Genomic DNA, 27,237 nt, shown 5'->3' with positions numbered 1-27,237 from the left:
TCAAAGCGCTATTTCGCAATCTTGCTGCAAGAACCTGGCCATCTTTTGGCTAAAGTGCCCTCGAGCAGAAGCTGGCTTTGAAGAGATAAAAATGCTGTTCTTGCCACTTCCTTGTCCTGAAGCACGGAGGCCTTGGGACCCTTAAAGTTTGTGGATACATGTGTCCACGTACCTTGATGACAGGCTGCTCAAAACGAGCTAGCTACGGTCCTTCCTAGACCACTTTCGGACGACAGCTGAGCTCCTGACATTGTTGGGGTTTTCTATCAATGAGCTGAAGTACTAGCTCTGCCCAATACAGATGATTCCATGTATTGAGGCGGTCCTGCACAAAGTGACATTGAAGGCATCTCCACTAACAAAGTCAGTCGGGGACTTTCAGGATATGATCCAGATGGATCTGATGCTTCTGGGACCCCAAACCATGTGCACTCTGCTATTCCTGAATGCCAGATGGCATATGCTGGCCCTGCAATGGAACCTCTGGTTTCAGTGGTCCAACATTTGAATGCTCACTGAATCAGACCAGGTCTCTCAGGTGGCTGCTAAGGGTCTTCCGTGGTGGCAGATAAACACCAGCCTTTACCTGCAGCAGGCCATTCTTTGCCCCCCCCCCCCCACCTCCCCCCACACACAGACTTCACGATTGTGCCAGGCAGGCGACTGCTAGGGTGGATGTGGTCAACCGGGAGAAGGGGAGGTCAGAGGTGGTTTCGGGGATCGGATACCTCTGGTCTCCAGCAGAGAGCCACCTCTGCATCAGTATTTTGGTGCTTCAGGTGATCTGTTTGGCCCTGAAAGCCTCTCTACTATCAATCAAGAGGAGGCTGCTGGTGTAGGTCCTAACGGTCAACCCAACCGCCATGTAATACTTCTGCAACTAGCAGAGGAGTGTGTGGCCCTGGGTCTTCTGCCAGGAGGCCCTATGCTATTGAAGTGGCTGGATCAGCAGAATATCTTTCTGGTAGACTGCTGGGGCATTCAAATGCCATATTAGATAGTCTATGAGCTTAGGAGACGTTGGCTGGCAGATCACACTTGGTATCTCCACCTCAAGGTGGCAAGAGGCATCTTTGACCAGAGGCATATTCCCTGATTAGAGCTGCTCCTCACTGGTAAGAATGTAAGGTGTCAATGCTGCAGCATTCTAGCGTTTCTTCTAGGAAAGTCACAAGAATCTATTCTGGTTTTGTGAGAAACGGAGCTCTAGGTAGGCGAGACAGTGGCAGGAGACCTGTATCCCACCAATCTCCCCTTCCTAGAGTTCTGAGGAAAGTCAGGACAGACCAGGTCCAAGTCATCAAAACAGGCTTGTATTGGGCAAGGAGAGTGTACCCAGATATCCTGAGCATCATCATTTCTTCTCTGATTTGGCTATCTCTTTGGAAGGATCTCCTGTCTCTGCAACAGGAGAGAGTCCTGCACCTGAGTCTCCATAACCAACTCCTTCATCTTTTGCGATATGAGCAGCAATAGTTAAATGCATCCGATCTGCCAGCCCCTGTAGAAGATGTTAGCCTTGCAGTCTGACACCTCTGTGCAAAGTCCATTTATGCTCGGCTCTGGGAACATTGTTGTGCTCATCATTACGACTCTCTGCAGGTCAAACTGTAGGAAGTGTACTATGTTTTATTGCTGGACCAGCAAAACCTTGCAGTGGGCACAATTGACAATTCGCTATCTGCCCTTTTGGCTATTCTGTTTACTTGTTCAACCATCTCTGATAAAAACTCATTGCAAGAGGTGATTTAAACACCGGTCTGATTTGCTAGTTTCCCTGTCATTCCTCAATGGAACTTTAACTTAGTGTTGACTTTTCTAACATGCATCCCTTGTGTGCCATTACATAGCTGCTCACTGCGACTACTCAGAATAGTCGTCCTAATAGCCGTCACCTCTGCGCTCTGGGTAAGGGAACTGCAGATGCGAATTTCTTCTCAGAATTATGCCAATTGTTACCAGGATGTTAAGTGGATCAGATTACAGTGGCCTAAGTTGCACGTTTCTGCCTTCACTTCTCCCTCTCTGTCTATGCTGCAAGTTCTATCTGTAGGGAGGGAAAGGGAGAGTGCCTCTGCATGGGACTGGAATAAAGTTACCTTCATAGTGACTCTATTACTCCTATTCTGTAGGCTCCCATTATTGGCACTTTCCCACCAGCCCCTCTTGCCTATGGCAAAAACAAAATAACAACTAGTTCAGCAAGTGTGCTCACCTCTGTAGTAGCAGCCAATGAGTGCACACATGTGCAGGTGGTATACTCCTTTTTTTGGTTTTTTTTTGTTGCTAAGCTCCATTAACATTCTGTAAAAAGTTCTGGCACTTCTGGTACCAGTAAGTTGATAATGTCAGAACCTGCAAACTTGAACTAAAAGTCACTATCAAATCAATTTTACCCTTCTTGTTTTCCCTCTCAGATGAAAGCGATTGTGGCTGTGGTCATTATACTGATGTTGCTGGTGATTATCGGTGAGTATCCTCCGCAGCGATCTGTAGAATGTTCATACAGCAGTGTCTATTTCTATATGTAGATTTCTAAATTATGTAACCTGAAAAAGTCAGTCCGTTTTCAGGTTAAATTGCTGTGCTAAAATACTCCACATAATGGTTAGATCCAGAAAGTTCAGTTGTTGTTCTCAAGTTTAATATGGGTGTTTATCATGGGGTTTATTTTTAATGTGACGCCTTCCTATGTGACGTTGATTGGACAACCAAATCTAATCTGGGCCATGGACTCTCATCCTGCATGAATGTAGCATCTTACTGAAGGAGATGCTCAGACTCTAGTACCACAGTGTCACTTTTAAGCTCTTCTTCCTCAAAACACAAGGGACGTCCTCTGCTGTACGTGGGGCACAAAACATTTTTTACACATCAAAAGTTTGATTCAGGAGCCCAGTGTGGGCATGTGCACATCATAGGATCTGTCAATTACCTCCGGGTGGCAGTACGGTTTTCCCTTAAAATGAATGGATAGAACTTCAGAACTTTGTGGTTCTCCTGTTTGAATTTATTTTCCTTCTCCAGATGCATCTTCCCCTGCAACACCTTCTCCTGCTTGCCTCTGCCTGTGCTTTTGACGACCAAATTCAAGCAGTGCCTTTCATGCACGGCCCCTTTTTGAAGCCAACCAAAACATTTTATGTCTTCCGCGATTGTGCACTATAAGAACCTCTCCTACAGGGCACTTTGAAATCAGATTTTTCCGTGGCACGCTGATGTGGATTTGCTTACCTGTGAAATATTGAAGAGTTTGAGAGCAGAGAAGGCCTTGGTGTTTTCAGGTGTAGGAATCCTTATTTTCGTAGGTCTTGGACAAGAGATTTATTCTTGGCCGCTCAATTGTTTGAGGACCAAAAGCCACTTGGTACTGTTGACACTAGGCAAAACTGAGGTCTGTAACGCATCTAACAGAGCATGCTCCAGTTTGCAGTTAAGACCCAATTGCATTGAATTGCTTTTCGGGAGCAGCACGCTACTCCAGGGTCCAAAGAATTAGTGGTGGATTACTACAGCCAAATAAGTTGTTAATTTCAGCGGTGGACATGGACACCCCAAACTGCCAAGTCAGGTCTTCCATAGACCGGTAACAAGCATCCTGGTACCGGTTTTGGGGTAACACCCCTCATCAGCCAAGCTGGCTTGAATCCAATGGCAAAGTGAGCAAGCACCGTCCATCATCTTTGTTTTTGTTTTGTTCGCCCTAAGTTGGCAGGGTATGCCCAGACGTGGGTCCCTTGCTCACTTTGCCACTGAATTCAAGCTAGCCTGGGTGGTAAGGGGTGTTCCCCGAAACCCGTCCCAAGATGCTTGTTTCCGGTCCAGGGAAGTCTTGGCTTGGCAGTTCGGGCTGGACTGTTCCCATGAGGCACAGGGTCAAGGCTGATTTTTATATGCCTGGGTCTGAACTGGGGTGGCAAAGTGAGATAAAGTACGATGATGGATTCAACCCAGATCTGTGACTGGGGGTGAGTGTCTGAAAAATGTCATCGCTCCGTCCATCATCTCCTTGTGTTTGCACTGTACAACATTGGACCAGTATACCTCGATTCCCGCCTCTACTAGCCCATCTGATGTACGCTCTACTTTCCTCTTTGTCGCATAGACAATCTGCATCCACAGAAGCAGATCAGGAGGGCTAGCCTTCTCATACCCCTCACCCAAAGCATGGAAAAGCATCCCTCTTCACCCCAGGGCCTCCTCACGTCTGGAATTCGGTAAGAAGCTGAAGACCTGGCTCTTTATATACCTACAGTCTACCTTCACATCTTCTCTAGTGCCTGGATACCCCCTGAGTGATTAGCCGCACTACACAAATCCAATTAACATGACATGTATGTGGGAGAAGTGGCTGAGAACTCCTTTGACATTTCTGAATTATCTTCTGCGAGTGGTTTTGACACATTGCCTGAAGTGTAAATGGAGTTTGCTGTGGGCTGCCCGCTCCGGAAGTTCTCAAAAAATCAGCATAAGTTTTAGATCTCCAACTTTCAACAGTGGATGTTAAAACAAATGTCCTAATAGAAGTTCTTATCCCTGCTTAATCAGAATCCATATATTATTGCCGTTTAACAAAACCTTGTTGCACCCCATCATGGTGGTTCGGAAAAGCTGTCTTCTGCCCAGCAGCCAGTTGACTGGTCAGATGCTACCACCATGCTCCGGGTGGCCCCACTTATATCTCTGCTCGTCTGTCACCAGAGTCTCAGCATTCAGAAATCATGATCCTCAGGCCATCTGCAAGGCATGTTCCCCACTGCCCCAGCAGATAGAGATTCCAGGCGCTTGGAAGCATGAGAAAAAGAAGGTCTTCACTAACTGCAGCATGACCTTGAAATTTCTCATTGCCTACTGTCTGGCGTGCTCCTTAGGAATGGCACAGACTATTTCTCGTTTTCTAGAGATCCTGCAAGACTATTTCCAGGAAGTCCTTACGGATGATGAGAATGTGGTTTGGCATATAAAGTTAGGTCTTGATACAGTGGACTCGGCAACCGAAGTGCCTATGGAACGAGTTACAAACAAAACGCATTCCTGGTTCAGGACCTCTGGCTTCTCAACGGATGTACAGGCATACTGGATAGATCTTCCGTTTGATGGCACAAGTTGTTTGGCAAGAAAGACATAGCGTTTGAAAGTTTTAAAGCCAGTAGGACCACGGCTCCTTCACTTGGGGCTCAAACAAAACCAGCTTCAGCAAGACTGGTAAAGCCACAAAAATTGCAGAATTAACACTAGAGGGTTTTTTTGGGGGGGGGGGCAACGGCAGTCCTATCAACCGCATGGACAGCCGCCCCAAAACAAGTTTGTCCTTGTATTTTCGGCCCAGGCAAAGGTCGGGGGCCGTAGATCCCTCCAGCAACCCTTCTCCTCCCACATCCCCAGAAAGCAGTCCTAGTTCTCTTTCTGAAGGAGTGGAAGGCCATTACCTCAGACCAGTGGGTCCTTCAGATTGTGGGAATAGGAACAAGACAAGTACGTTATGCACATTACTTCCTGGTACCCAAGAACGAGGACTGTCTGCGTCTGATGCTGGACCTCAGAAAATGTAATCTTTTCCTCAAAATGGAAAGGCTCTACTGGCTTTGGAACTTGGAGACTGGATTGTCACTCAACCTGCATGATGCATATTTCAACATCCTTATCCTGTGGTTGTACTGAAAATGCTTGTGATTTGTTCTGGGTTCTATGCATTACCAGCTTGCAGTACTTTCCTTTGGCTTAACATCTGAACCGTGAGCCTTCATGAAGGTGAGGGCAGTAGTCATGGTCCATTTCTGGAGGTCGGGCATCTGTTTGTGCCGTATTTAGTAGGCTCTCTAATCAAAGGCCGTTTGAGGTGATGTTACGCCATCTTCAGTCAACCGCGTCTCTGCTGTACGACGTGAGCCTTTCATTTAGGCTGAACCTGCTTTCCTAGTCAGGCATTTTGTTTATCCCACTCTCCAAGGCCTTCACCTACATGCTTTGAGATTGAGCGGGGACATTGGATTTCCTTTCAGTTGCCACGGGAGGTAGATGTTATCAATCAATCAATCATAGGCATTTATAGAGCGCTCTACTTACCCGGAGGGTCTCAAGGCGCTAGGGGGGGGTGCTCCTGCTACCCGAACAGCCAGGTCTTGAGCTTCTTCCTGAAGGCGAGGTGGTCTTGGGTCAGGCGCAGGTCGGTCGGGAGGGAGTTCCAGGTCTTGGCGTCCAGGTAGGAGAAGGACCTTCCTCCTGTTGTCGTTCTTCGGATGCGGGGGACGGCGGCGAGGGCGTGACTGGCTGATCGGAGGTGTCCTTTGGGAGCGTAGAAGTTGATGCGGTTGTTGAGGTAGCTCGGGCCTTGGTCGTGAAGAGCTTTGTGTGCGTGGGTAAGGAGACGGAAGGTGATTCTCTTGTTGACCGGGAGCCAGTGCAGGTCTTTTAGGTGTCCGGAGATGTGGCTGTGTCGTGGGATGTCGAGGATGAGTCTGGCTGAGGCGTTCTGGATCCGTTGGAGTCTCTTCTGGAGCTTGGCGGTGGTTCCGGCGTAGAGGGCGTTGCCGTAGTCCAGTCGGCTGGTGACGAATGCCTGGGTGACAGTCTTCCTGGTCTCGGTGGGGATCCACCGGAAGATCTTCCGTAGCATGCGCAGGGTGTTGAAGCATGACGAGGAGACGGCGTTGACTTGCTTGGTCATGGAGAGGGAGGAGTCCAGGATGAAGCCCAGGTTGCGTGCGTGGTCTGTCGGTTTGGGTGCGGTGCCCAGGGCGGGGGGCCACCAGGAGTCGTCCCAGGCGGAGGGCGAGGATCCCAGGATGAGGACTTCTGTCTTGTCCGAGTTCAGCTTCAGGCGGCTGGTCGACATCCACTCGGCTACCTCTTTCATTCCTTCGTGAAGGTTGGCTCTGGCGGCGGCGGGGTTGTTGGTCAGGGAGAGGATCAGCTGGGTATCGTCGGCGTAGGAGATGATGTTGAGGTTGTGTTGGCGTGCGATGGCCGCGAGGCGGCTCATGTAGACGTTGAAGAGGGTTGGGCTCAGCGAGGATCCTTGGGGGACGCCGCAGATGACTTCGGTGGCCTCTGACTTGTACGGTGGTAGACGGACTCTCTGTGTACTTCCGTCGAGGAAGGAGATGATCCATTCCAGCGCCTTCTCCTGGATTCCGACGTTGCTGAGGCGCTGCACTAGGGTGCGGTGGCAGACGGTGTCCAAGGCCGCGGAGAGGTCTAGTAGGATGAGGGCCGCTGTTTCTCCGTTGTCCATCAGGGTTCGGATGTCATCGGTGGCAGCGATGAGGGCGGTCTCGGTGCTGTGGTTGGCTCGGAAGCCAGACTGTGAGGGGTCGAGGGATCCGTTCGTCTCGAGGAAGGCGGCCAGCTGCTTGTTGACGGTCTTCTCGATGACTTTGGCTGGGAACGGGAGCAGCGAGATGGGGCGGTAATTCTTGAGTTCGGTGGGCTCCGCTGTTGGTTTCTTGAGTAGAGCGCTGAGTTCGGCATGCTTCCAGCTCTCAGGGAAGGTGGCGGTGGTGAAGGAGGTGTTGATGATGTCCCGCAGGTGGGGTGCAATGACGGCGTCGGCCTTGTTGAAGACGTGGTGAGGGCAGGGGTCGGTCGGAGATCCGGAGTGGATGGAGTTCATCATGCGGACGGTTTCTTCGGTGCAGATCGGAGTCCAGGCGCGAAGGGTGGTGGTGGGGGGCGGTGGTTCGGTCGAGTTGGACGTGGCGTTCGTCGGTTGGGTGTTGAAGCTGTTGTCTTGTCAGTATATCGCCCCTTCACCAAATTTGCTTACTTGGGTGGATGGAGCAACTTTGTTGGTTGGTGTGCGGTTAATAATGTGGACTTCTTGCAGACCAAGCTGCCTCAGGCCCTCTTGCTCAGAGACGCTGTGAAATAGACACTGTCAAGGGTTGTTAAGCTGCCACGTTTACATTCCTCTGTCTGACCAACCATCCTTTTTTTAAGAGCCCCATTGTCATGCATGCTTTTTAAAGGGGTTGACAAATTTTATCCACTGACTTCTTTTGCTGGACCTCAGTGGGACTTTAATTTAGTCTTATGGGGACTCAGTGGGAGGCTACACACTTGTCCCTCGAGGATGTTGACTCTCAAAACTGTTTCCGGTAGCTGTCAACACTGACAGACTGGTAAGCAAGTTCAAAGCTCTCCGTTCTTGTCCTCCTTTTACCGGTTTCTTTCCTGACAAATTTGTGTTGAGAATCAGAGCAGCTTTCCTGCCAAAAGTGGTAACTCCTTTACATCTTCGTCCATCACACTTCCAACCTTTTACTCTCCCGTCCCATCCATTGGAGGTGTGGATCCTAGGCAAGCTGGCAACTTCGATCTGCACTACACCACGGACATGCGCCTAGATGGCTAGCTATTTGTCACATACTACAATGCTAAGAAGGTGCATAAAAGGACTCTTTCAAGGTGGATCATCATTTGCATCAAAACCTGCTATGCTTTGGACACGAAAGACCATCCAGAAAGCTTAAGAGCTCATTCTACCAGACGCCAAGTCTATGACTTCCGCTCTAGTCTTAAGGCGTCCCCGTAGCAGAAATCTCTGGGGTGTGGGTGCTGGCGTCACTGCATACTTTTGCCAAGCATTACTGCCTGGATTCAAAGGTGTGTAGGGCAGGACACTTTGCTAGATGCGGAAATCTTCCAGGACAGACCTAGCAATCAGTCAACCCTCCTGGTGTGGGGTATTGCTCTGAAATGTGCTCTACAGGTGAGAAATCTGTAGGTAGAGGTATCTATCAGACGAAACTCCCTACACTGCGATAATTATCTGTTCGAGGCATGTGTGCTGTAGATATACATGCTTTGCATAAGTCCACCATCTAGTGTTGGGCTCGGATAATTACAAGTGGTTTTTGTCCCAGGAAGTTTTCCTCGAGTCACGAGGTTGTGTGACTCCTCTTGGGAATACTGTGCATGGTCATCGAGGCCATCTTCAGATTGTTTTTTTCCGCCGACTGGTTCAGATGTAGTATCTCACGCTCTGGTTCGAGTCTCCTTTCGGTCTGTTGTATATCTCGACGGTATAGTCTTGATCGGTATCGTATACTTCTGATACTTAAACTTCATAGCGGCCGGGCAATACTTCTCCATTTCCAATGAGATCAAGAATGACCTGCTAATGGGACGCACTCTGTTCCATTTCTGTCCGAAGTACCACTCAAAATACCCACACACAGACCAACATCCCGTTTGCAACTTATGACTCTCACCCGAACATCGGGAAGACACCTGCGAGGCCTGTAGTCTTTCCGGTCTAAAAAGACTCTTCAAGATTGTAGGGCTAGAAGACAAGAAATGCAGCATGAGAAAATGGACGATGTCCCTGACCTCTTTCTCTGACAAGATGAGGAAGACGAGGCGTCAGCGGCATAAGAGGAATCACTTTCCATACATGACTCAGAGTCTCGATCAGAAGAAGACTCAGTCTTCAGCCAGCACAGAAACGCATACCTTGAGTACTTCAACCCATGCACCGAAAACTAAATCCTCAGCTTCCACCAAAAAACTGCTCAAGGGCCACCACTGCACACAAGCCATGTTGTGCTCCGAAAACATGACTCTGAAGCCTCGCCCTCCGGCTTGGCCCTGAAAGTTCAGCCTACAGCAGGGGCATTTATATCCCTTCCATCTGAGACCAAAACACCTTACTCTTCGGTCTCTGCACCGAAAAAAATTGCGTGTTATTTCGGAATCAAACCTTCCTCCATCAAAGACAAAGCTTCCACAACCAAAAAGCTTTGTTTTCATTACAATATCTCCTCCAGAGCCAATCCTTGAGCAATTTCATCAAAAGCTCGATCCGAAACAGAAAACACTTCAAATACATCCTGGAACAAAGAAAATGATGATACAGCCACCAAAACATACTCCTAAGAAGGAGTTGAGTTTTGAGGAGGCTTTGGACATTCGTGTTAAACACCTAAAGAAGAAAAGAAAGGATGCTGCAACTAGTCCATTGCACATTCCCATTCCTACTACACCTGTACCACAGTCGACACCTCCAGCCCCCACTCTGCCACCTAACTCACCACAATTATCAGAGTCAGGTAACATGTCTCCTCAGTCCACAGTAGAGGATGATCAGGACATCCTAGATGACACGCAACCAGGGGATTCTTGAAGATTATAATATTGACTCTCATGTTTACACTGATCCCGATTTATGTCGTAGCTGTCAATCACCACCTAATGATGCATCAACTAATCAGGATCTCATAGCTAGAGCAGCCACTTAATCCGGTGCCTTTATATAAGGTCTCAGTAGAGGATGATTTCCTCTTTGAGATTTTGTCTACCACACAAATAGGGGCACAATATTTACCACTTCTAAAGGGTATGACACTTCATGCATATTACATTTTTAAACAACCTGTCAAAGCAAGAATAATTACTCCTTGCATTGATAATAAATTCAAGCCACCACCATCAGACCTGATTTTTATTAGAGGTCAATTAGCCCCTGACTCTTTAGTGGTAACCAATGCTAGGAAAAGAGCTAACTCCCAAAATGGAGGAGCACCACCACCAGAATAGGAGTCCAAACTTATGGATGCCTCTGCCTCTGGTAAAAGAGTTGCAGCACAAGCATCTAATCAGTGGCGTAGAGCCTATAGTTGAGCATTATTAGCAAGATATGACAGGACAACTTGGACGAAATAGAGGGACTTCTCCAGCACCTCCCAGAGAAGCACAGAAAAAGAGATCAAGAGATTGTCAATGAAGGCCAACTTATCCCAACAATTCCATTAAGTGTGCATTAGATGCACCAGACACTGCTGCTAGAAGTATAAATACCAGTGTCCTAATAAGAAGACATGCATGGTTAAGGGTATCTGGTTTCAAACCTGAGGTACAACAAACCATATTAAATCTCCTGTTTGATAAGGAACATCACTTCGGCCCTCAAGTGGATACAACTGCTGAGAATTGAAAAAGGAAAATGAGGTAGCAAAATCAATTGGAGCTCTACAAACTAACACCTATAGAGGTTCCTTTCTTAGGCCCAATTAAAACCAAGGGGCCCTCTGGTTTGCAATAAAAAAACTCTGGGACAAACCCCAACAACAAAAATCTTCTACAGAGATTCTTACAGAGGTAACCGTTTTAAAGGAAGTGGCAGAGGAAACCATACCGTTCCTCAAATACCAATACTAAACAATGGCTCCTTTATCTTACCCCCCCCCCCAACCCCAGACACCGGCTGGGCGTGGCCTTCAGCAATTTCTCGGGAATTGGAATTCAATTACAACAGACCAATGGGTCTTAGACATTATCCAACATGTTTGTCTGCAGCGTATAACCACTCTTCCAAATATGCCACCTCGCAAACACAAACTATCCATGCAACATCAAATCCTTCTGCAACAAGAAATAACAGCTCTGTTACAAAAGGGAGCAATAGAACCAGTTCTTTCACAATTTCAGGGAACAGGGGTATAGACATTATATTTCCTTATTCCTCAAAAAGATGGATCCCTCAAGCCCATTCTAGATCCCAGACCACTAAATCCTTACAGATTATCATAACATTTCCACATGGTACCTCTTCAAGAGATCATTCCTTTACTACAAAAAGGAGACTTCATGGCAACCTTCGATCTAAAGGACCCTTGTTTCCCTATACCAATTCATCCTGCACACAGAAAATACCTCAGATTTCTAGATCGGAGAAATTGGGATCACTACAGCACCAAGAGACAAAATGTTTAGCAGATGTGGCAGCACACCTGTGCAGAGAAAACATTCATGTCTTCTCTTATCTAGACGACTGGCTAATCAAAGCAAACACATTCACACTTTGCAAACAAAACACTCAAAAGACTGTAGATTTACTTCATCAACGAGGGTTCACCGTCAACCTACAAAAATCTCCTCTACAGCCAGCTACTACTCAAGCGTTTCGACGGACCATGCTCAACACAAATTTAACGTTCGCATCCCCAAACACAGAATACACAACATACTAACATTAATTCAACAATTTCAAACCGGAACCCGCGTTCCAGCCAAAACATTTCTCAGACTCCAGGACATGAGCCGTACGTATCACTCTCTGCAATGGTAAAATTCAAATAATCTATCCCAGGGGCAGCCGTTTCAAGATCCAGTTCCCCACATAAACAGATGCTTTCCTTAGAGATTAAGGAGCACATCTCCACAACCTTACTGTTCAGGGACTATGGGATTTTAAACCCCAGTATCTCCATATCTATCACGTAGTGCTGCAAGCTGTTCATCTAGCGATCAGAAGCTTTCCTAACTCACCAACAGCACAAAGTTGTCCTTATTCTCCAATTATCTCACTTAGCTCAGAAAATATGGAAGTTGGCAATACACCACAACATTCATCTGTTAACAGAACATGTCCCAGGGACAAGCAATCTGATTGCGGATTTTCTGAGCAGATCACAACAGGTCCACGAATCAGAGATTTGCACCAATGTTCTTCAACCATACTTTCACAAGTGGGGGTTCCTATAGATGGACCTGTTTGCAACAAAAGAACTTGAAATGCCCACACTTCGAAAGCTGATATCACATCCGTCAAATCCAAAGGCCATGCTCTATGGACGAACTGGTCAGGAATATTTACATATGCTTTTCCACCTCTCCCACTACTTCCATTAGTAGTCAGTATCAAGGTGAGAGAGGTTTGTCTGAGTCTCCTATTAGCTCCCACATGGGCTTGACAACCATGGTTCTCAACACTCATGGAACTATCTCTAGTCCCACACGAGAAGTGTCACCTGAACCCGGACCTTCTCACTCAGAGCCATAGAACATTAAGACAACCCAATCCAAAATAAATGTATCTTGCAATTTGGCTACTGAAGTCTTAGAGTGTGGGTGCTTACATTTGCTCCAAGACTTTATGAACATTCTTAACGAGGCTTGTAAACCAACTACAAGGCAATGTTATGCAGCAAAATGGAAATGCTTTGTTACGTTCTGTCACAAGCAAAACATTAACCCTCTTCAGGCAATAATACGAACTCTTATTTTATACCTATTGCATTTACAAACTGCTGGATTAACATATACATCTATAAGATTACATCTTTTATCATATCTCCAAAATAGACAACACTTATCCGTGTTTAAAATTCCTGTTATAAAAGATTTTATGGAGGGACTTGAAGAATAATTCCTTCTAGACTTTCACCTGCCCGGCATGGAACTTAAACATTGTTCTAACAAGATTGATGGGCCCTCCTTTTGAACCATTACATTCTTGTCAATTGCAATATCTTTAATGGAATTCTGCCTTTTTAATTGCTATTACTTCTCTTTGAAGGGTCAGTGAAATTTGCGTGTTAACCCTAGAAGAGCCTTTCTTTCAACTACACAGGGACAAGGTAGTGCTCAGAATTAACCCTAAATTCCTACCAAAGGTAGTTTCCAGTTTCCATATTAATCAATCCATTGATTTACTTGTGTTGTCCCCACAACCGGATACAGTTGCAGAAAGGGCATTGCACACTTTAGATGTAAAAGAGGCATTAATATATTACATCAACAGGACTAAATCCTTTAGGAAAACTAAAAACGTGCTTGTTGCCTTTGCACCTTCTCGTTTAGGAAAAGCAATTTCTAAATCCGGCATTTTAAGATGGATAGTTCAATGCATTCAGATATGCTATGCAAACAACTTTTACCTGTTGCATCAAAAGCGCACTCCACTAAACAAATTGTAGCTTCTATGGCTTTTTTAGGGAACATTGCTATTTCTGATATTTGTAATGCAGCAACATGGTCTACTCCACACACCTTCACAAAACATTGTTTGGATGTATTTGCACGCTAGCAAGCCAGTGTTGGTTAAGCAGTACTTAAAACTCTTTTTCAAACAACTGTAACCCCCACAAGTTAACCACTACCTAGGGAATGGGACTGCTTTACAGTCTATGCAAAGCATGTGTAGCTACAGCACCAATGCCTCGAGCGGATTATGTTACTTACGCGGTAAGAATCTGTTCTTGGCATGTAGTGTGGTAAATTCACATGCACCTCCCCTCTTCCCCAAAAACGTCTTGTGTAGGTTGCAGTTCATACACTTGATTTCAAACTAATGATTGGACAGCTTAATGCTTACATGCACAGCATTCTCACCTTCTTACATTCTCACCTACCCACGACAAAACAATCTGAAGTTGTTTTTGGTCCAACATTAGATGGCATACTTATGTAAAGCATGTGAATCAGCAGCACTACATGCCAAGAACAGATGCTTACGGGTTAAGTAACCTAGTCCTTCTGGTGGATACTCAATCAGTCAAAATAACTTTATTCGATAAAAATCATAAAAGTTTGCATACGTACATAAAATAATTTAAACATACAGAAAAGCTTATGAAAAAGTCTGGCATAAAATACATATATATAAACTTGAGAGGTGTAACATTTTAAAACACAAATTTTGTACTCCTGTTACAATTCATAGCGTTTCCTAATTACTAAAGCAGTTCAAATGAAGTTGAGCACACCATTACAAATAGCAGCAGTAGATGGAGATCGTAAATAGTTAAAACCCTCTTTGCAAGAACAGGGGCGAGTCTTGCTCAACGCAGGCTTTGTAGAGCTTACAAAACAGCACAAAGTGCATCGTGCTTTGTTGGGCTGAGTTATTGCACGGGCAGGGGGTTAGTCTCACACCAACTTGCCTGTTTAGGAAAGGCCATAAGAAAGTGCAATGTGCAAGGATGAAATCTGGAACCGCCCAGTCAGAGAAGAGGTGGCTCTTCCAAGACAGAGCGATGGCACATATGTCGCTCTGGAAAGTCCTTTTTTTGAAACGCTCGGATAGACCGGCATAACTTAATAAGTCACCCATCACTCGCACGAAACTCAGAGTATGGGACGCGGTGGCGGTCAGAGGGGGCCTCACCACCTTCCCTTCACCTATCACACTACTCTTTGACAACCCTGCCTTTGCCCCGGGTCTGGAGCCTCAGGCGTTTGACCAGTGGAGAACTTCTAACTGCAGATCTGCGGGACATATATTCGACCTAGATAGCTTCATTCAGCTTGATGCCCTAACGGGGATGTATGTTCCGGATTCGCCTCTTCTTCCACAGGTACTGAGCCCTCATCCAAAGGGACCTCTTCATCCTCTTGAGCCTGGGAAGGCGCCGGAGATGGATTCGGAACCGGAGTCGGTGAATGAGCCTGCGACTCCAAAGGCGAAGTTTCACCTTCTGGATCCAAGACTTCCGGTGATGGAGACACAAAATCCTTTCCATGCCTCCTCTTAGGCGACTTCGGTCTCGAGTCCGAACCCTTACCGGAGTGATGTCGAGACTCATGCCTTCGTTTCTTATGTTTTTTCTTCGAAGCATGATCGGATAAAGACTTCGAAGGCGACACCGTACGTGATCTTGATCGCGACCTAGACTTCGACCTTGCCCTTCTCGAACGTGATCTCGAGGTTTTCTTTTCTTTGCTACCTCTCAACTTTGCCATCAGAAGCTTGGTCTTCCTCTCACGAAGCGCCTTCGGGTTCATTTTTCTACACGAAGAGCAGCCGTCGACATCATGGTCTGAACTCTGGCACCAGATACAATCCTCGTGCTGGTCCGTGATTGACATAATTTTGCTGCACTCTCTACAAGGCTTCAACACGGTCTTCTTAGTCTACATCGCTAGAGATACAAAGAAGCAGGAAAATCGAGTAAACAGTAACAAAGTTACCAACAGCTACAGAGATTCCCTGAAACCGTTGGCGTCGACGACGCGGAAAAAAGGGAACTGATGTCATCACGCTGGCGTGGGCCTATTATGGTGTCGGTGATGTCAGAGCGGAGTCGCGCGCGATGCCGTGCCTCTATGACGTCATCCACGTCGGCGCGAAGCTACAAAAAGAATTTCCGAATGTTGCTGACGCAAGGGGATATACACAAGGTGAGGAATCCACAGGCAGATACTGTATCTACCAAAAAAGCGTTACCTAAGGTAAGTAACTTGTTTGTCTCTTCTTCGCCTTGTGGAGGCGCAGGGACAGAGTGCCTGCGCTTTCCCACTCATGTGGGGGTGGCCCCCGTGGAAGATGCGCCCGTGAGCCGCAGCAATCTTAGGTATTTCGGACATGTGAGTTCGTTAAATTCCTTGGCTAGCAAAGTAAGGAAGGGTTGCCAGATGGTAGAAAATTACTCCATGGATTGCGTGATGGTTGCCTGAATCCGTTCCATGCCCAATATATACCAGAGTCTATGGAGCCAGCCTGTGTGTGTCGGGCGCCTCGTAGTGCCCCAGAGCGAAAGGATATGCTGAACTGCAGCCCCCATTGCTAACCCCATTTGTTTCCCTCTGTTCGACTTTAGTGGGAATGTGAGTGCGTTTGGAAGTCCTAACAATGTATAAGCTGGGAAGCGGGGAATCTGTGTTTGAAGTGTGCGTTGATTTCGTCCAGAACTGCAGTCCAGTAGTCGGTCACCTCTACACATTACCAAAGCAGGCGAGTTAGGGTCCCTATCTCGTCACAACCCTTCCAGCATGTAGGGTTGCGGTTTGGGTTACCCCTATTTAGTGGAGCTGGGATAAAGTACCAGTACAACGTAATCTTAACTGCAGATTCCTTACTGGCCGTGTTCCCGGCTGAATGGTGGACCCTATGATCTATATCTCGCCATTCTTTGTCTGTAAAGCTTCTCCCCAATTCTGTTTTCCATCTTCTCTGACCAGCAGAGCGTTGTGGGAGTGATGGTGGACTGATCATTTTATAGAGGTCCGTGAACGATTGTCTGTCAGTCGTTTTTGTGATGAGCCATTTCTCTAAGGCCGTGAGTCGCCTGCCCACTAACTGCCGCGTGTCCAGCAGCGTCAGCCAGTGTCTGATCTGGAAATACTGGTAACGCTGTGGTGCAATTAGATTATACATCCCCGTTAGGGCATCAAGCTGAATGAAGCTATCTAGGTCGAATATATGTCCCGCAGATCTGCAGTTAGAAGTTCTCCACTGGTCAAACGCCTGAGGCTCCAGACCCGGGGCAAAGGCAGGGTTGTCAAAGAGTAGTGTGATAGGTGAAGGGAAGGTGGTGAGGCCCCCTCTGACCGCCACCGCGTCCCATACTCTGAGTATCGTGCGAGTGATGGGTGACTTATTAAGTTATGCCGGTCTATCCGAGCGTTTCAAAAAAAGGACTTTCCAGAGCGACATATGTGCCATCGCTCTGTCTTGGAAGAGCCACCTCTTCTCTGACTGGGCGGTTCCATTCCAGGAGGTAGCGTAGCTGTGTCGCCTGAAAATACCTCACCAGGTTAGGAATCCCCAGTCCCCCCCTTCTGTGAAGCACGTTGAGCGAGGTCTCTGCGCATCCGTGGGCGCTTCCCGGCCCATATGAACTGCTATATTGCATCTCGTAGTTTCTTTCGTATTCCTAGCGGTGGAGTCACAGGAAGGGTTTGGAACACATATAGGACCTTGAGTAGCAGGGACATTTTAACCGCTGCCACGCGCCCCAACAATGAAATCGATTGTTGCCGCCATCTCCTCAGGTCTCCCTGAATTTGGGTATACAAATCCGATTAGTTCCGGTCGACGGTCTGTATAGTGCTCGGTGTCAAGGTAATTCCTAAGTATGGGATTGAAGTGCGAGAGGACAGTCCCCTATATGGCTTAAAACCGCCAGCGGACTTGCGAGCGTTACGGCCCAGTGGGAGGATCATGGATTTCCCTATGTTCATTTTGAACCCCGATACTTTCCCAAAGGCCTCCATTTCTTTCAGAAAAGCTGGCACGGACTGTGCGGGATTGTCTAAAGCCGCCATTATATCGTCGGCGTAGAAGCTGATAGTATGTGGCTCGCCCACGAAGGCGACACCAGTCGTATCAGGATTATCCAAGATTCTCTGCGCAAGCGGTTCTATGTAGAGCTCAAAGAGTAAAGGCGAGAGTGGGCAACCCTGTCTGGTGTCCCGCCGGATGTCAAAGGGTTGCGAGCCAATACCATTGACGCGGATTGGTGCCCGAGGTGTCTAATTGCAGCTGGCGACCCTTGCCCTGAAGCGATCCCCTATTCCGAAGAGCACCAGAGTCTGATCCAGAAAACCCCATTCCACCCTGTCGAATGATTTCTCAGCGTCGACCGAGAGTAGCGCAGGGTCGGAGTTGTTAAAGTGTGCTTTATCAATGAAATGTAAGAGGCGCTTGGTGTTGTCACTGCACTGCCTATTGGGGATGAATCCCGACTGATCGAGTTCTATAATGCCGGGTAAACATTATCCCAGTCTCGCCGCCAGAAAATATGTTAAAAGCTTGAGGTCGAGATTGAGCAAGGATATGGGCCTGAAGGCGGCACACTGCATAGCATCCTTGCCCGGCTTAGGCAATACTATGATGTCGGCCGCGAGCATGTCAGGGGGGGGTCGAATTAACCCTGGACTTTGTTTGCTGACATCCCTTCTGGTGTCAACTGAAGCCAGCACACTCTACCAGCGACATGAGAACTTTGAAGTTTCTTGATCCAGTCGGACGTCTGGGATTGCTCTACAGATGAGAAATCTAAGTAAATTGAATATCCACCAGAAAGATCGTTCTGTAGTAGGGGATCTCTGTGTATAGTCATAATCTAGTGAATAGTCACGCCCATGTGTGTGGACCCCGGTAATCAAAAATAATCTCTTAAATTGTCAAATCATGCAGAAACTGCAAAGACACTTAAGAGAGAATTTAAAGACCAATAATGCAGCCTATATCCACATTCTACACTGTCCAGTACTTCAACTAGAAATTCCACCAAATAACACCACACACCACACAGCCTGCCCAGTTTCTACCATAGAGAAACTTGCCTCCACCAGTAAAAGACTCTGGAAGGATAGAGAGGAAGGCATGGACAGACAAGCCCCATAGGCTGTCATTATGTGGCTTAAATAGGATACTGTGCCTTTTAAGAGAACTTTCCAGAACTTTCTCCCAGTATCCCAGAATGCATAGCAGGTCCCTCTTACTTTCAGTTCTTTTTTCCGGCTCCTGCTAACAGGACCCTGGCATTGAGCCCTCCCTTGTTTCAAGGGTTTATTGGACTTTTTTGGATAAAAGTGTTTGAGTATATATTTCTTTGTGCTTCTCTTCTCTCCTGTGTGTTGGTTCAGGCTTTTTGGGGCTCTAAAATGCCTGGTCTTTAAGACAAATGCCCAGCATGTGGAAGGAAGAAAGCCAAGAGTGATCCACACGACGTCTGCATCGTCTGTCTCCCTGACACACATGTCCCTGAAGACTGTGACATCTGCCAGCAATTTTCAGCAAGGACCCTGAGGGACAGGCTGAAGATTAGGCTTCAAGGCCTTGAAGAGAGACGACTGCAGGCTGCAGGTGGGTCTGGGCAGGCTGGGTAGGTTCCCTCTGCCTCTGCTGAGGCCTCTGGGGGGCTCCCTAGAGGCAGGAAGGCCAGCAAACGGTCCCGGTCTCTGTCGGCATCGATTGCATCGACAAAGACGTCGAGAGGGATGACGACGGTGTGTTCCCCATCTCCCCGGGGCTCCAGGTTGAGACGGCCTGAAGATTCGACGTCGAAGGGCCTGGATAGGCCGCCGTCTAAACCACCGTCGACTGCATCGTCGTCGTCGTCATCGTCGGCATCGGCATCGACCTATCGACGTCGAAGACGGAGCGAAGGCATCGGCGCTCGTCGTCGAGAAAGGAGAGGTCGACGTCGCGGAGGCGGCATTCGACGCCAGAAAAGCGACGCTCAGCCTCTAGAACAAAGAGATCGGCGTCTAGGAGTCGCTCTCACTCTCCTAAACGGCGCAAGAGGAGTTCTGGCACCAGAAGTCAGGCTGGATCTAGTGGAGGACGCAAGAGAAAGCGATCCCCTGCTGAAGTGGCTGGGTCGCAGTCCCCTTCGCCGAAGGAGTCACCGGGCTCGGTGTACTCGGTGGTGTATACACCAACTCGGCCTAGGTCGCCCCCTCCTCCTGTACCTAAGGAGGACCCTCCCACCAACCCTCCACTTCCACCAGGACGACCACTACCACCGCTTCCACCGCATGGGCCTGCCCCTCGGTCGGTGATACCCCCGGTCCCTCTGCCGAGGTTGACGTCATTGCCTCCTCTGCCGACACCTCCTAAGGGGACCCCTACACCTAGACGCCAGGAGGAACCGAGGAAGACGCCCCCACGGAAACCTGTGGAGCGTCTACGGGCCGGGAGATCACGCTCTCGCTCTAGGAGGAAGGAGCGATCGCGCCACAGGTCGTCCACGCGGTCGAGACACCGCCATAGGAGGCACAGATCTCGCTCTCGCACGAGGTCCTCAGGGACCAGGGACTACTCTCCGACCTTGTCGGGATCACCGGACACGAGGGTGTCTCCGATTGATGACCTGGTGGCGTTCCATGATGTTCTTTTGAGAGGCTCTGCCAAATTGGGCATATATTTGACGGTGCCCACGCCTAAGACATCAGTCATTTTCGAGACACTGCACCAGAAACACCTGTCTCGTCCACTGCTGGCTCAGGTCCCGGGCCTGGAGGAACCGGCCATGGACCTTTTCCTCACCCCTGCGGTGACTAAGGCGGCCCCATCGAGATTGCTGAAAAAATACCGGGCTCCCGATTCGGACCCGGACTAAGGGCGGAACCTCCTCCGGATTCTGTGATTGTGACGGCGACCCGCAAACAACATGCCACCACCCCTTCATCCACGGTTCCCCCGGATAAAGAGTCTAGATGGGTGGATTCAGCTGGAAGGAAAGTATGTGGAACATCGGCGACCTCTATGAAGGCTGTGAGTGCCATTGCTTTGTTGGGACGCTACGACCGGGCCCTCTGGGACTCCCTCCAGCAGTTTGCGTAACACTTGCCTCGCGAGAAGCGGGAAGACTTCCAGGAAGTGCTGAACGAAGGGATGCTGGTAGCGAACCAGATTATCAGCGCTGCAGCAGACTCATCCCTATTAGCGGCACATGGTTTTTGCCATGGGATTAACCAGCGACGTCACGCCTGGCTCCGCCTTACGTCACTAAAACCAGACGCACAGCAAAGGGTAGCCAACCTTCCATTCTCTGGCGAGACCCTTTTTGGGAAACATGCGGATGACGAAATGGCCCGCATGAAGGCGGAGGCCGAAACGATAACGGCTGTGGGCCTGGAGAAGCCCAAAGAAGCGACAAAATCGTACCGCCCATTCCAATGGCGGTTCGGTGGGCAGGGCAGAGGACGTGGCCAACCTTTGGGACAGTCGCAGCAACATCAACAGTTCCGTAAGCCGTTCCAGAAACGCCAGAAGGGCAGAAAAGGCCAACAGTCGGCTCCAGCGACCAAAGGCCCAGCCGGGTCTAGGCCCTGAGCACTTACTTCCCCCGGATCTGTTACCCACTCTGGTAGGGGGAAGCATTCAATTTTTCTCTGGCAGAGTGGAGAAAAATTACTCAGGACAAGTGGGTGCTGAATATTGTTTGCAATGGATACAGTCTTCGGTTCACCGGCCCGCCTCCAGCAATTCCACCGGTCAGCTCGCAGTTTCAGCTGCGCATGCTTCAGGCGGAGGCAGATATCCTGTTAAGGAAAAGGGCGATAGAAGACGTGCCTCTGTCTCAGAGAGGAAGAGGTCTGTACTCCTGGTTCTTCCTGGTTCGCAAGAAGGACAAGATCGAGCTCTGGTCCATTCTGAAATTGCGACAGGCAAACAGATGGATTCGCAGGGAAAAGTTTTGCATGCTGTCGTTGCATCAGATTTATCCTCAGTTGCAACAGGGAGACTGGCTATGTGCTATAGACCTACAGGATGTGTACTTCCATGTGCCCATTGCACACAGACACAGGAAGTTCCTGCGGTTCCAAGTCGGCGCCAATTATTATCAATACACAGTACTCCCATTCGGACTAAAGTCTGCGCCGAGAACATTCTCGAAGTGCATGGGGGTGGTAGCAGCACACCTACGGATGAACAAGGTGTTTGTCTACCCGTACCTGGACGATTGGTTGATCAAGGCATCCTCCTTCTCGGAAGCACGAGCACACTTCCAGAAGACGTGCGTTCTCTTGAACAAGCTGCGGTTGCACATCAACATGTCCAAGTCTTTCCGACTCCGGTCAAATGCATACAGTACTTGGGAGCCTCCATCAATACGCTGTCAGCAAGCGTGTCTCCTTCGGAAGAGCGACGGTTATCACTCCTTCGGAAGGCTCAGGCTCTTATGACCACTCCATCTACAACAGTGAGGACGGTGTCTTCTCTACTGGGATCGATGGCCTCTTGTATCTTCCTGACGCCACACGCACGGCTGCACATGAGACCGCTGCAGGAGTGCTTGGAAGACAAGTGGGATCAGAGGAAAGGATCTTGGGACGACAAGATACGGCTGTCTCTGCATGCTCTTCAGTCTCTGAAGTGTTGGTGTTCAGCGGAGAATCTCCTCAGAGGGGTTCCCTTCCGCAAGGACATTCCCACGCAGACTGTCATGACGGATGCTTCTCTCCAGGGGTGGGGAGCGCACTCCGGAAAACTACAGATTCAAGCAACGTGGTCCCCGATGGAGGCCACGTATCGCATCAATTTCCTGGTACTCCGAGCTGGTCACTTGGCACTGAAGGCCTTTCTTCCGTCCTTTCAGACCAACTCTCTGCTTGTACAGACGGACAATACCACCACGATGTATTACCTCAACAAGCAGGGGGGCTCGAGATCACGCACTCTGTCACAGGAGGCGCAGACGATCTGGCACTGGCTTCTGGCCAGAGGACTGACTATAACTGCTACCCATCTGCCAGGTGTAAAGAATGTTCAGGCGGACGCACTGAGCAGACTGGTTCAGGAAAACCACGAATGGGTCATAAACGACGAAGTACTAGGAGAAGTCTTCGCAAGGTGGGGAACTCCAGACGTAGATCTGTTCGCCACCGCCGAAAACAGCAAATGCCGAGACTTCGCCTCCAGGTACTACCAGCAGGGGACTTTGGGGAATGCGTTATGGATCAACTGGTCGAACAGCTTTCTGTACGCTTTTCCACCCATTCCCCTGATTCCGGCGGTGCTCATCAAGCTGGCCCGGTCCAGGGCTCGGATGATACTCATTGGCCCGGAATGGACCAGACAGTGGTGGTTCACGGACCTGCTTCACCGCTCTCTCCTTCCTCACATTCGGTTGCCGTGCCAGCTCAGGGGACAGATGTTACACCCCAACCTCTCGTCTTTGAGTTTGGTGGCATGGCTCCTGAGATAGTGCAATATGGCCATCTGAATCTGCCCGAAGATTGCATGGACATACTGAAGGAGTCTAAGAGACCTTCCACTCGGACTTCCTATGCTTACAAGTGGAAGAGGTTCTGTATCTGGTGCCAGTCTAAGAACCATGACCCGACGACGTGCAAGGAAGATGCCATCCTTCCTTACCTTCTACATTTGGCGCAGTCTGGACTTAATGTTCATTCCATTAAGGTTCATCTCGCTGCATTGACTGCCTACAGGAAATGCCCTTCACAGACTTCCTTCTTCCAGATCCCTGTGATCAAAGATTTTCTGGAAGGCTTGAAGAAAGTATTCCCTCCTGTCAGGCTTCCTTCGCCTTCATGGGAACTGAATGTGGTGCTGTCCAGGTTGATGAAGGAGCCTTTTGAACCTATTCATAAGGCTTCGTTGCAGCACCTGTCCTGGAAGGCGGCGTTCCTAGTGGCCATTACCTCGGCCCGCAGGGTGAGTGAAATTCAGGCGTTGTGTTGCCAAGAACCTTCTACTGTATTTCATGCTGCTAAGGTTGTTATGCGTACTCACCCTAAATTTCTTCCCAAGGTTATTTCTGATTTTCATGTCAACCAGACCATAACTTTGCCTACGTTTTTTCAGAATCCTTCATCTCCAGCGGAAAGGTCTCTCCATTCCCTGGATGTTAGGAGGGTGTTGAAATTTTATCTGGATAAAACCAAAGATATTCGTAGGTCTGACCAGTTGTTTATCAAATGTGGATCAGTCAGGACGGGTCTTGCTACCTCTAAGCAGTCCATTTCTAGGTGGATTGTGTCCTGCATACAATTGTGTTACCAAAAAGCTAATAAGACCTTAGGAGGTAAGCCTAAGGCTCATTCCACCAGGGGCAAAGCTGCCACGACAGCCTTGCTCCGTAACAAGCCGATTGCTGAAATCTGCAAAGCAGCCACTTGGAAGTCGGTTCATATCTTTGCTAAGCATTACTGTCTGGACACTGATGCCAGGGCAGATGCTCAGGTTGGACAGGCTTCGCTGCGGAATTTGTTCGCACAGTAGTGGTGTTATTTCTTTACTCTCCACCGCCGCTTTGGTGTGGGGATGGGTTTGCCATTCTATTCACTACATTATGACTACACACAGAGATCCCCTACTACAGAAGGAGTAGTTTCTGTCCTGTAACTCCAGTTCTGTATTAGGGGTATCTCTGTTCTTATCTTATCTTAAGTGCCATTTGTAAAGCGCACTGACGCCGAAGCTTCCTGGCGCAGATAGACAGAGTGGGTGAGGAGGAAGCGCCGGGAGCGAGAAGCCTAGCTGAGGGGGGTGGGGGGGGGGGAAGAGAGATGGGTTTTTAACAGTTTTCTGAATTTAAGAAGGGAGGAAGAAGATTTGATAGAAAGAGGAAGGAGGTTCCAGAGCACAGGAGCTAGGTAGGAAAAACGGCGGCCGCCGAATTTCTTAGTTTTGTTTTTGGGTGTGACTAGCAAGTCACGGTAGGCTGATCAAGGTTGCGTGTTGGACAGTGAGGATGGATGAGGGATTTGAGGAACCCAGGGCCAGAGCAATGAAGGGCTTTAAAGGTGAGACATGCCACCTTGAACGTAGCCCTTTGGTCTATTGGAAGCCAATGGAGGCTAGGGAGCAGAGGCTTGGCTGATTGCCATCTGGGGGTTCCATGGATCAAGCGGGCCGCTTGATTCTGGACGACTTGGTGGCGGTGTTACAGAAATTGCTGGAGACCGTGATAAATGGAGTTGGAAAAGTCCAAGCGAGAGAGCACAAGTGAGGTGACAGTTTAAGTGAGTGCCTGGGGGGGAGAAGATGACTGACTTTGCGGATCCTCCGAAGTTGGTACATGCAAGATGAAACTACCGCTCCAACTTGGGCTTTGAGGGTGAGTTCGGCGTCCATGATTACGCCCAGACTCTTTACTGTTTTTGCTGGGATAGGGGGAGAGCCGAGCTCCTGAGGCTTGTACTGTGGGCCCCAGTGGGCGTGACTGAGTCCAGGGAGAAGGAGCTCGGTCTTGCCGGGGTTCAGCTTTAATTGATTCTGGTTCATCCAGAGTTGGATATGAATCATCACTGCATGGAACGTATTGATGGCATGTGGTGAGTTAAGGGAGAGGATGAGTTGCAAGTCGTCGGCGTAATTATAGACTATGATATCCCATTTCAGAAGAGATTGAATCAGTGGCCGGAGATATAAATTAAATAGAAGCGGGGAAAGGGAGGAGCCCTGGGGGACACCACAGGAAGTGGGGGATTTTTTGGCGGTGTAAGGGCCCAGGCGGACCGCCTGTGTTCTTCCAGTGAGGAAGGACTTGACCCACTCGAGCGGTGCCCTGGATGCCTGCCTGCTCGACACGGTGGAGGAGGATGTTGTGATCCACCGTGTCGAACGCGGCCGACAAGTCCAGAAAGACGAGGGCTTGGGGGCGCCCCGCGTCCGCGTTGCTCCTAAGTGTGTCAAGGACTGCCAGGATGACGGCCTCTGTCGAGTGGGCAGGTCGGAAGCCAGCCTGATTAGGCTCCAGATGGCAGGAGGATTCAATGAAGTTTGACAGGCTCCGGGTGACATGGGCCTCCATAAGTTTGGAGAAGTAGGGGAGGAGGGAAATGGGGCGATAATTTGACGGCTCTGCAGGGTCGGCGCCGGGTTTTTTGAGGAGGGGTAATAAGATGGCCTCCTTGAAAGAGGTAGGAAAGATGCCACTGCTAAGAGATCTGTTGAGTAACTTTAGAATACAGTCTGGCAGATTGAGACATATACTCCGCAGGACAGATGGTGGACAACAGTCGTTAGGGGAACAAGATTTAACATGGGTGGCAAGTTCCACTAGGGAGGTAGGATCCAGAGCGGAGAAGGTGGTGATAGTCAGGGGGTTATTGGAGGAAATATCCGGTGGAGATGACTGGGGAAGGGGGGGGATAGACTTTTTGATTTTTATGATCTTTTCCAGAAAGAAAGAGTTCAGAGTGTCGCAGGCCTCCTGGGTGGGGGTCTGAGCTGGGAGGGTTCTGTCATCTGTAGTTAGCTCATTCAGGACTCTGAACACCTCCTTGGATTTGTCTGCTGCCGATGAGATCCTTTCAGAAAAGTGTTCCATTTTAGCTGACCTGATGGCTGCTTTGTAGTCTTTACGTGCAGCCAGATAGGATTGTCTGGCTGAGTCAGAGTAGTCACGTCTCCAAGTCTATGAGTTGGTGTTCAGTTTGGCCAATTACTGGTAAAAGGGACAATTTGCTATAAAAAAAAAGTCCAGTACAGTGCTATAATATTTCCTCTCCATGGATGCAAATAGTCTGCCAAAAGAAGGAGCTTCTGTAGAATAATCTTCTCCGGAAACATAATCCTAGGTCATCAATGTAGGAGGATGCGAGTTAGAACCTGGCTCAGGAGCAACGTGTGATTGGAGATATAAACGGGGGACATTCCACTTTATTGACCTCTGTGTAGCTTTATCCAGCAGTGCATTCCAAGTTGTTCACTCCTCTTTCCACCATATTTCCTACATTAGTGGACAAGCTATAAGATTATTGGTCTTTTTAAAGAAGGAATTTCAATCTAAATTGTACAGTGCAATTAAATAGTTTGGAAAAAGTGGTCAATAGAAGAGGGAAGAGAGTGAAGTTGTTAGCCCAAGAGACCAAGATGGAGGAATATGAAAACTATGATTGTGTTATGGTGCTGGAGTCTGGCTTTTCCGTTTTGAAGATGGCGGTTGGCATCTATGAACGGTGCAACCATTATTCTTGATGCTATGGAAAAGGTAAAAGCAGGTGTATCTAGACCTAACAATCCCTGGATTATGCTTTTTACTAGTTGCACAGGAGGTGTAGTCTCCAATGTTCTTCATTACAGACCTAATTATTGTAGAAATCCATGTGATGTGGCTGCAGTGCTTCTTCCATCTGACCCAAACAACTAAACCCACCTGGGTGTCTGTGTCTGTCTGGTCACATGTCCAGGTATTTGGAATTCACCAAGTGCAGGAATTTAACTAGCATCCAATTGAAGTCTGTTCTAAACAAAGAATATGTAGGGCAGGTACTCTTTTAGGAAGTGTGTGGCTTAGTGAAGAGTGTTGTGTA

The 27,237-nt window shown here is 48.6% G+C and overlaps 1 protein-coding gene across 1 annotated transcript in view; it reads left to right on the top strand.

Annotated features, from left to right (window-relative positions):
• The window catches only part of VAMP4 (vesicle associated membrane protein 4), a 177,128-nt gene that overhangs the window by 142,071 nt on the left and 7,820 nt on the right, over positions 1-27,237 (top strand). Inside the window, exon 8 of the mRNA XM_086957617.1 lies at positions 2,418-2,469. Coding sequence (XP_086813743.1) covers positions 2,418-2,469 — 52 coding nt within the window. The remainder of the gene's footprint in view (positions 1-2,417; positions 2,470-27,237) is intronic.

This window comes from Lissotriton vulgaris, chromosome 1_1 (genome assembly GCF_964263255.1).
Source record: "Lissotriton vulgaris chromosome 1_1, aLisVul1.2, whole genome shotgun sequence".
Taxonomy (NCBI): Eukaryota; Metazoa; Chordata; class Amphibia; order Caudata; family Salamandridae; genus Lissotriton; species Lissotriton vulgaris.
Note: the sequence above shows the minus strand (reverse complement) of the source record. Positions and strands in the feature narration are given on the sequence as shown.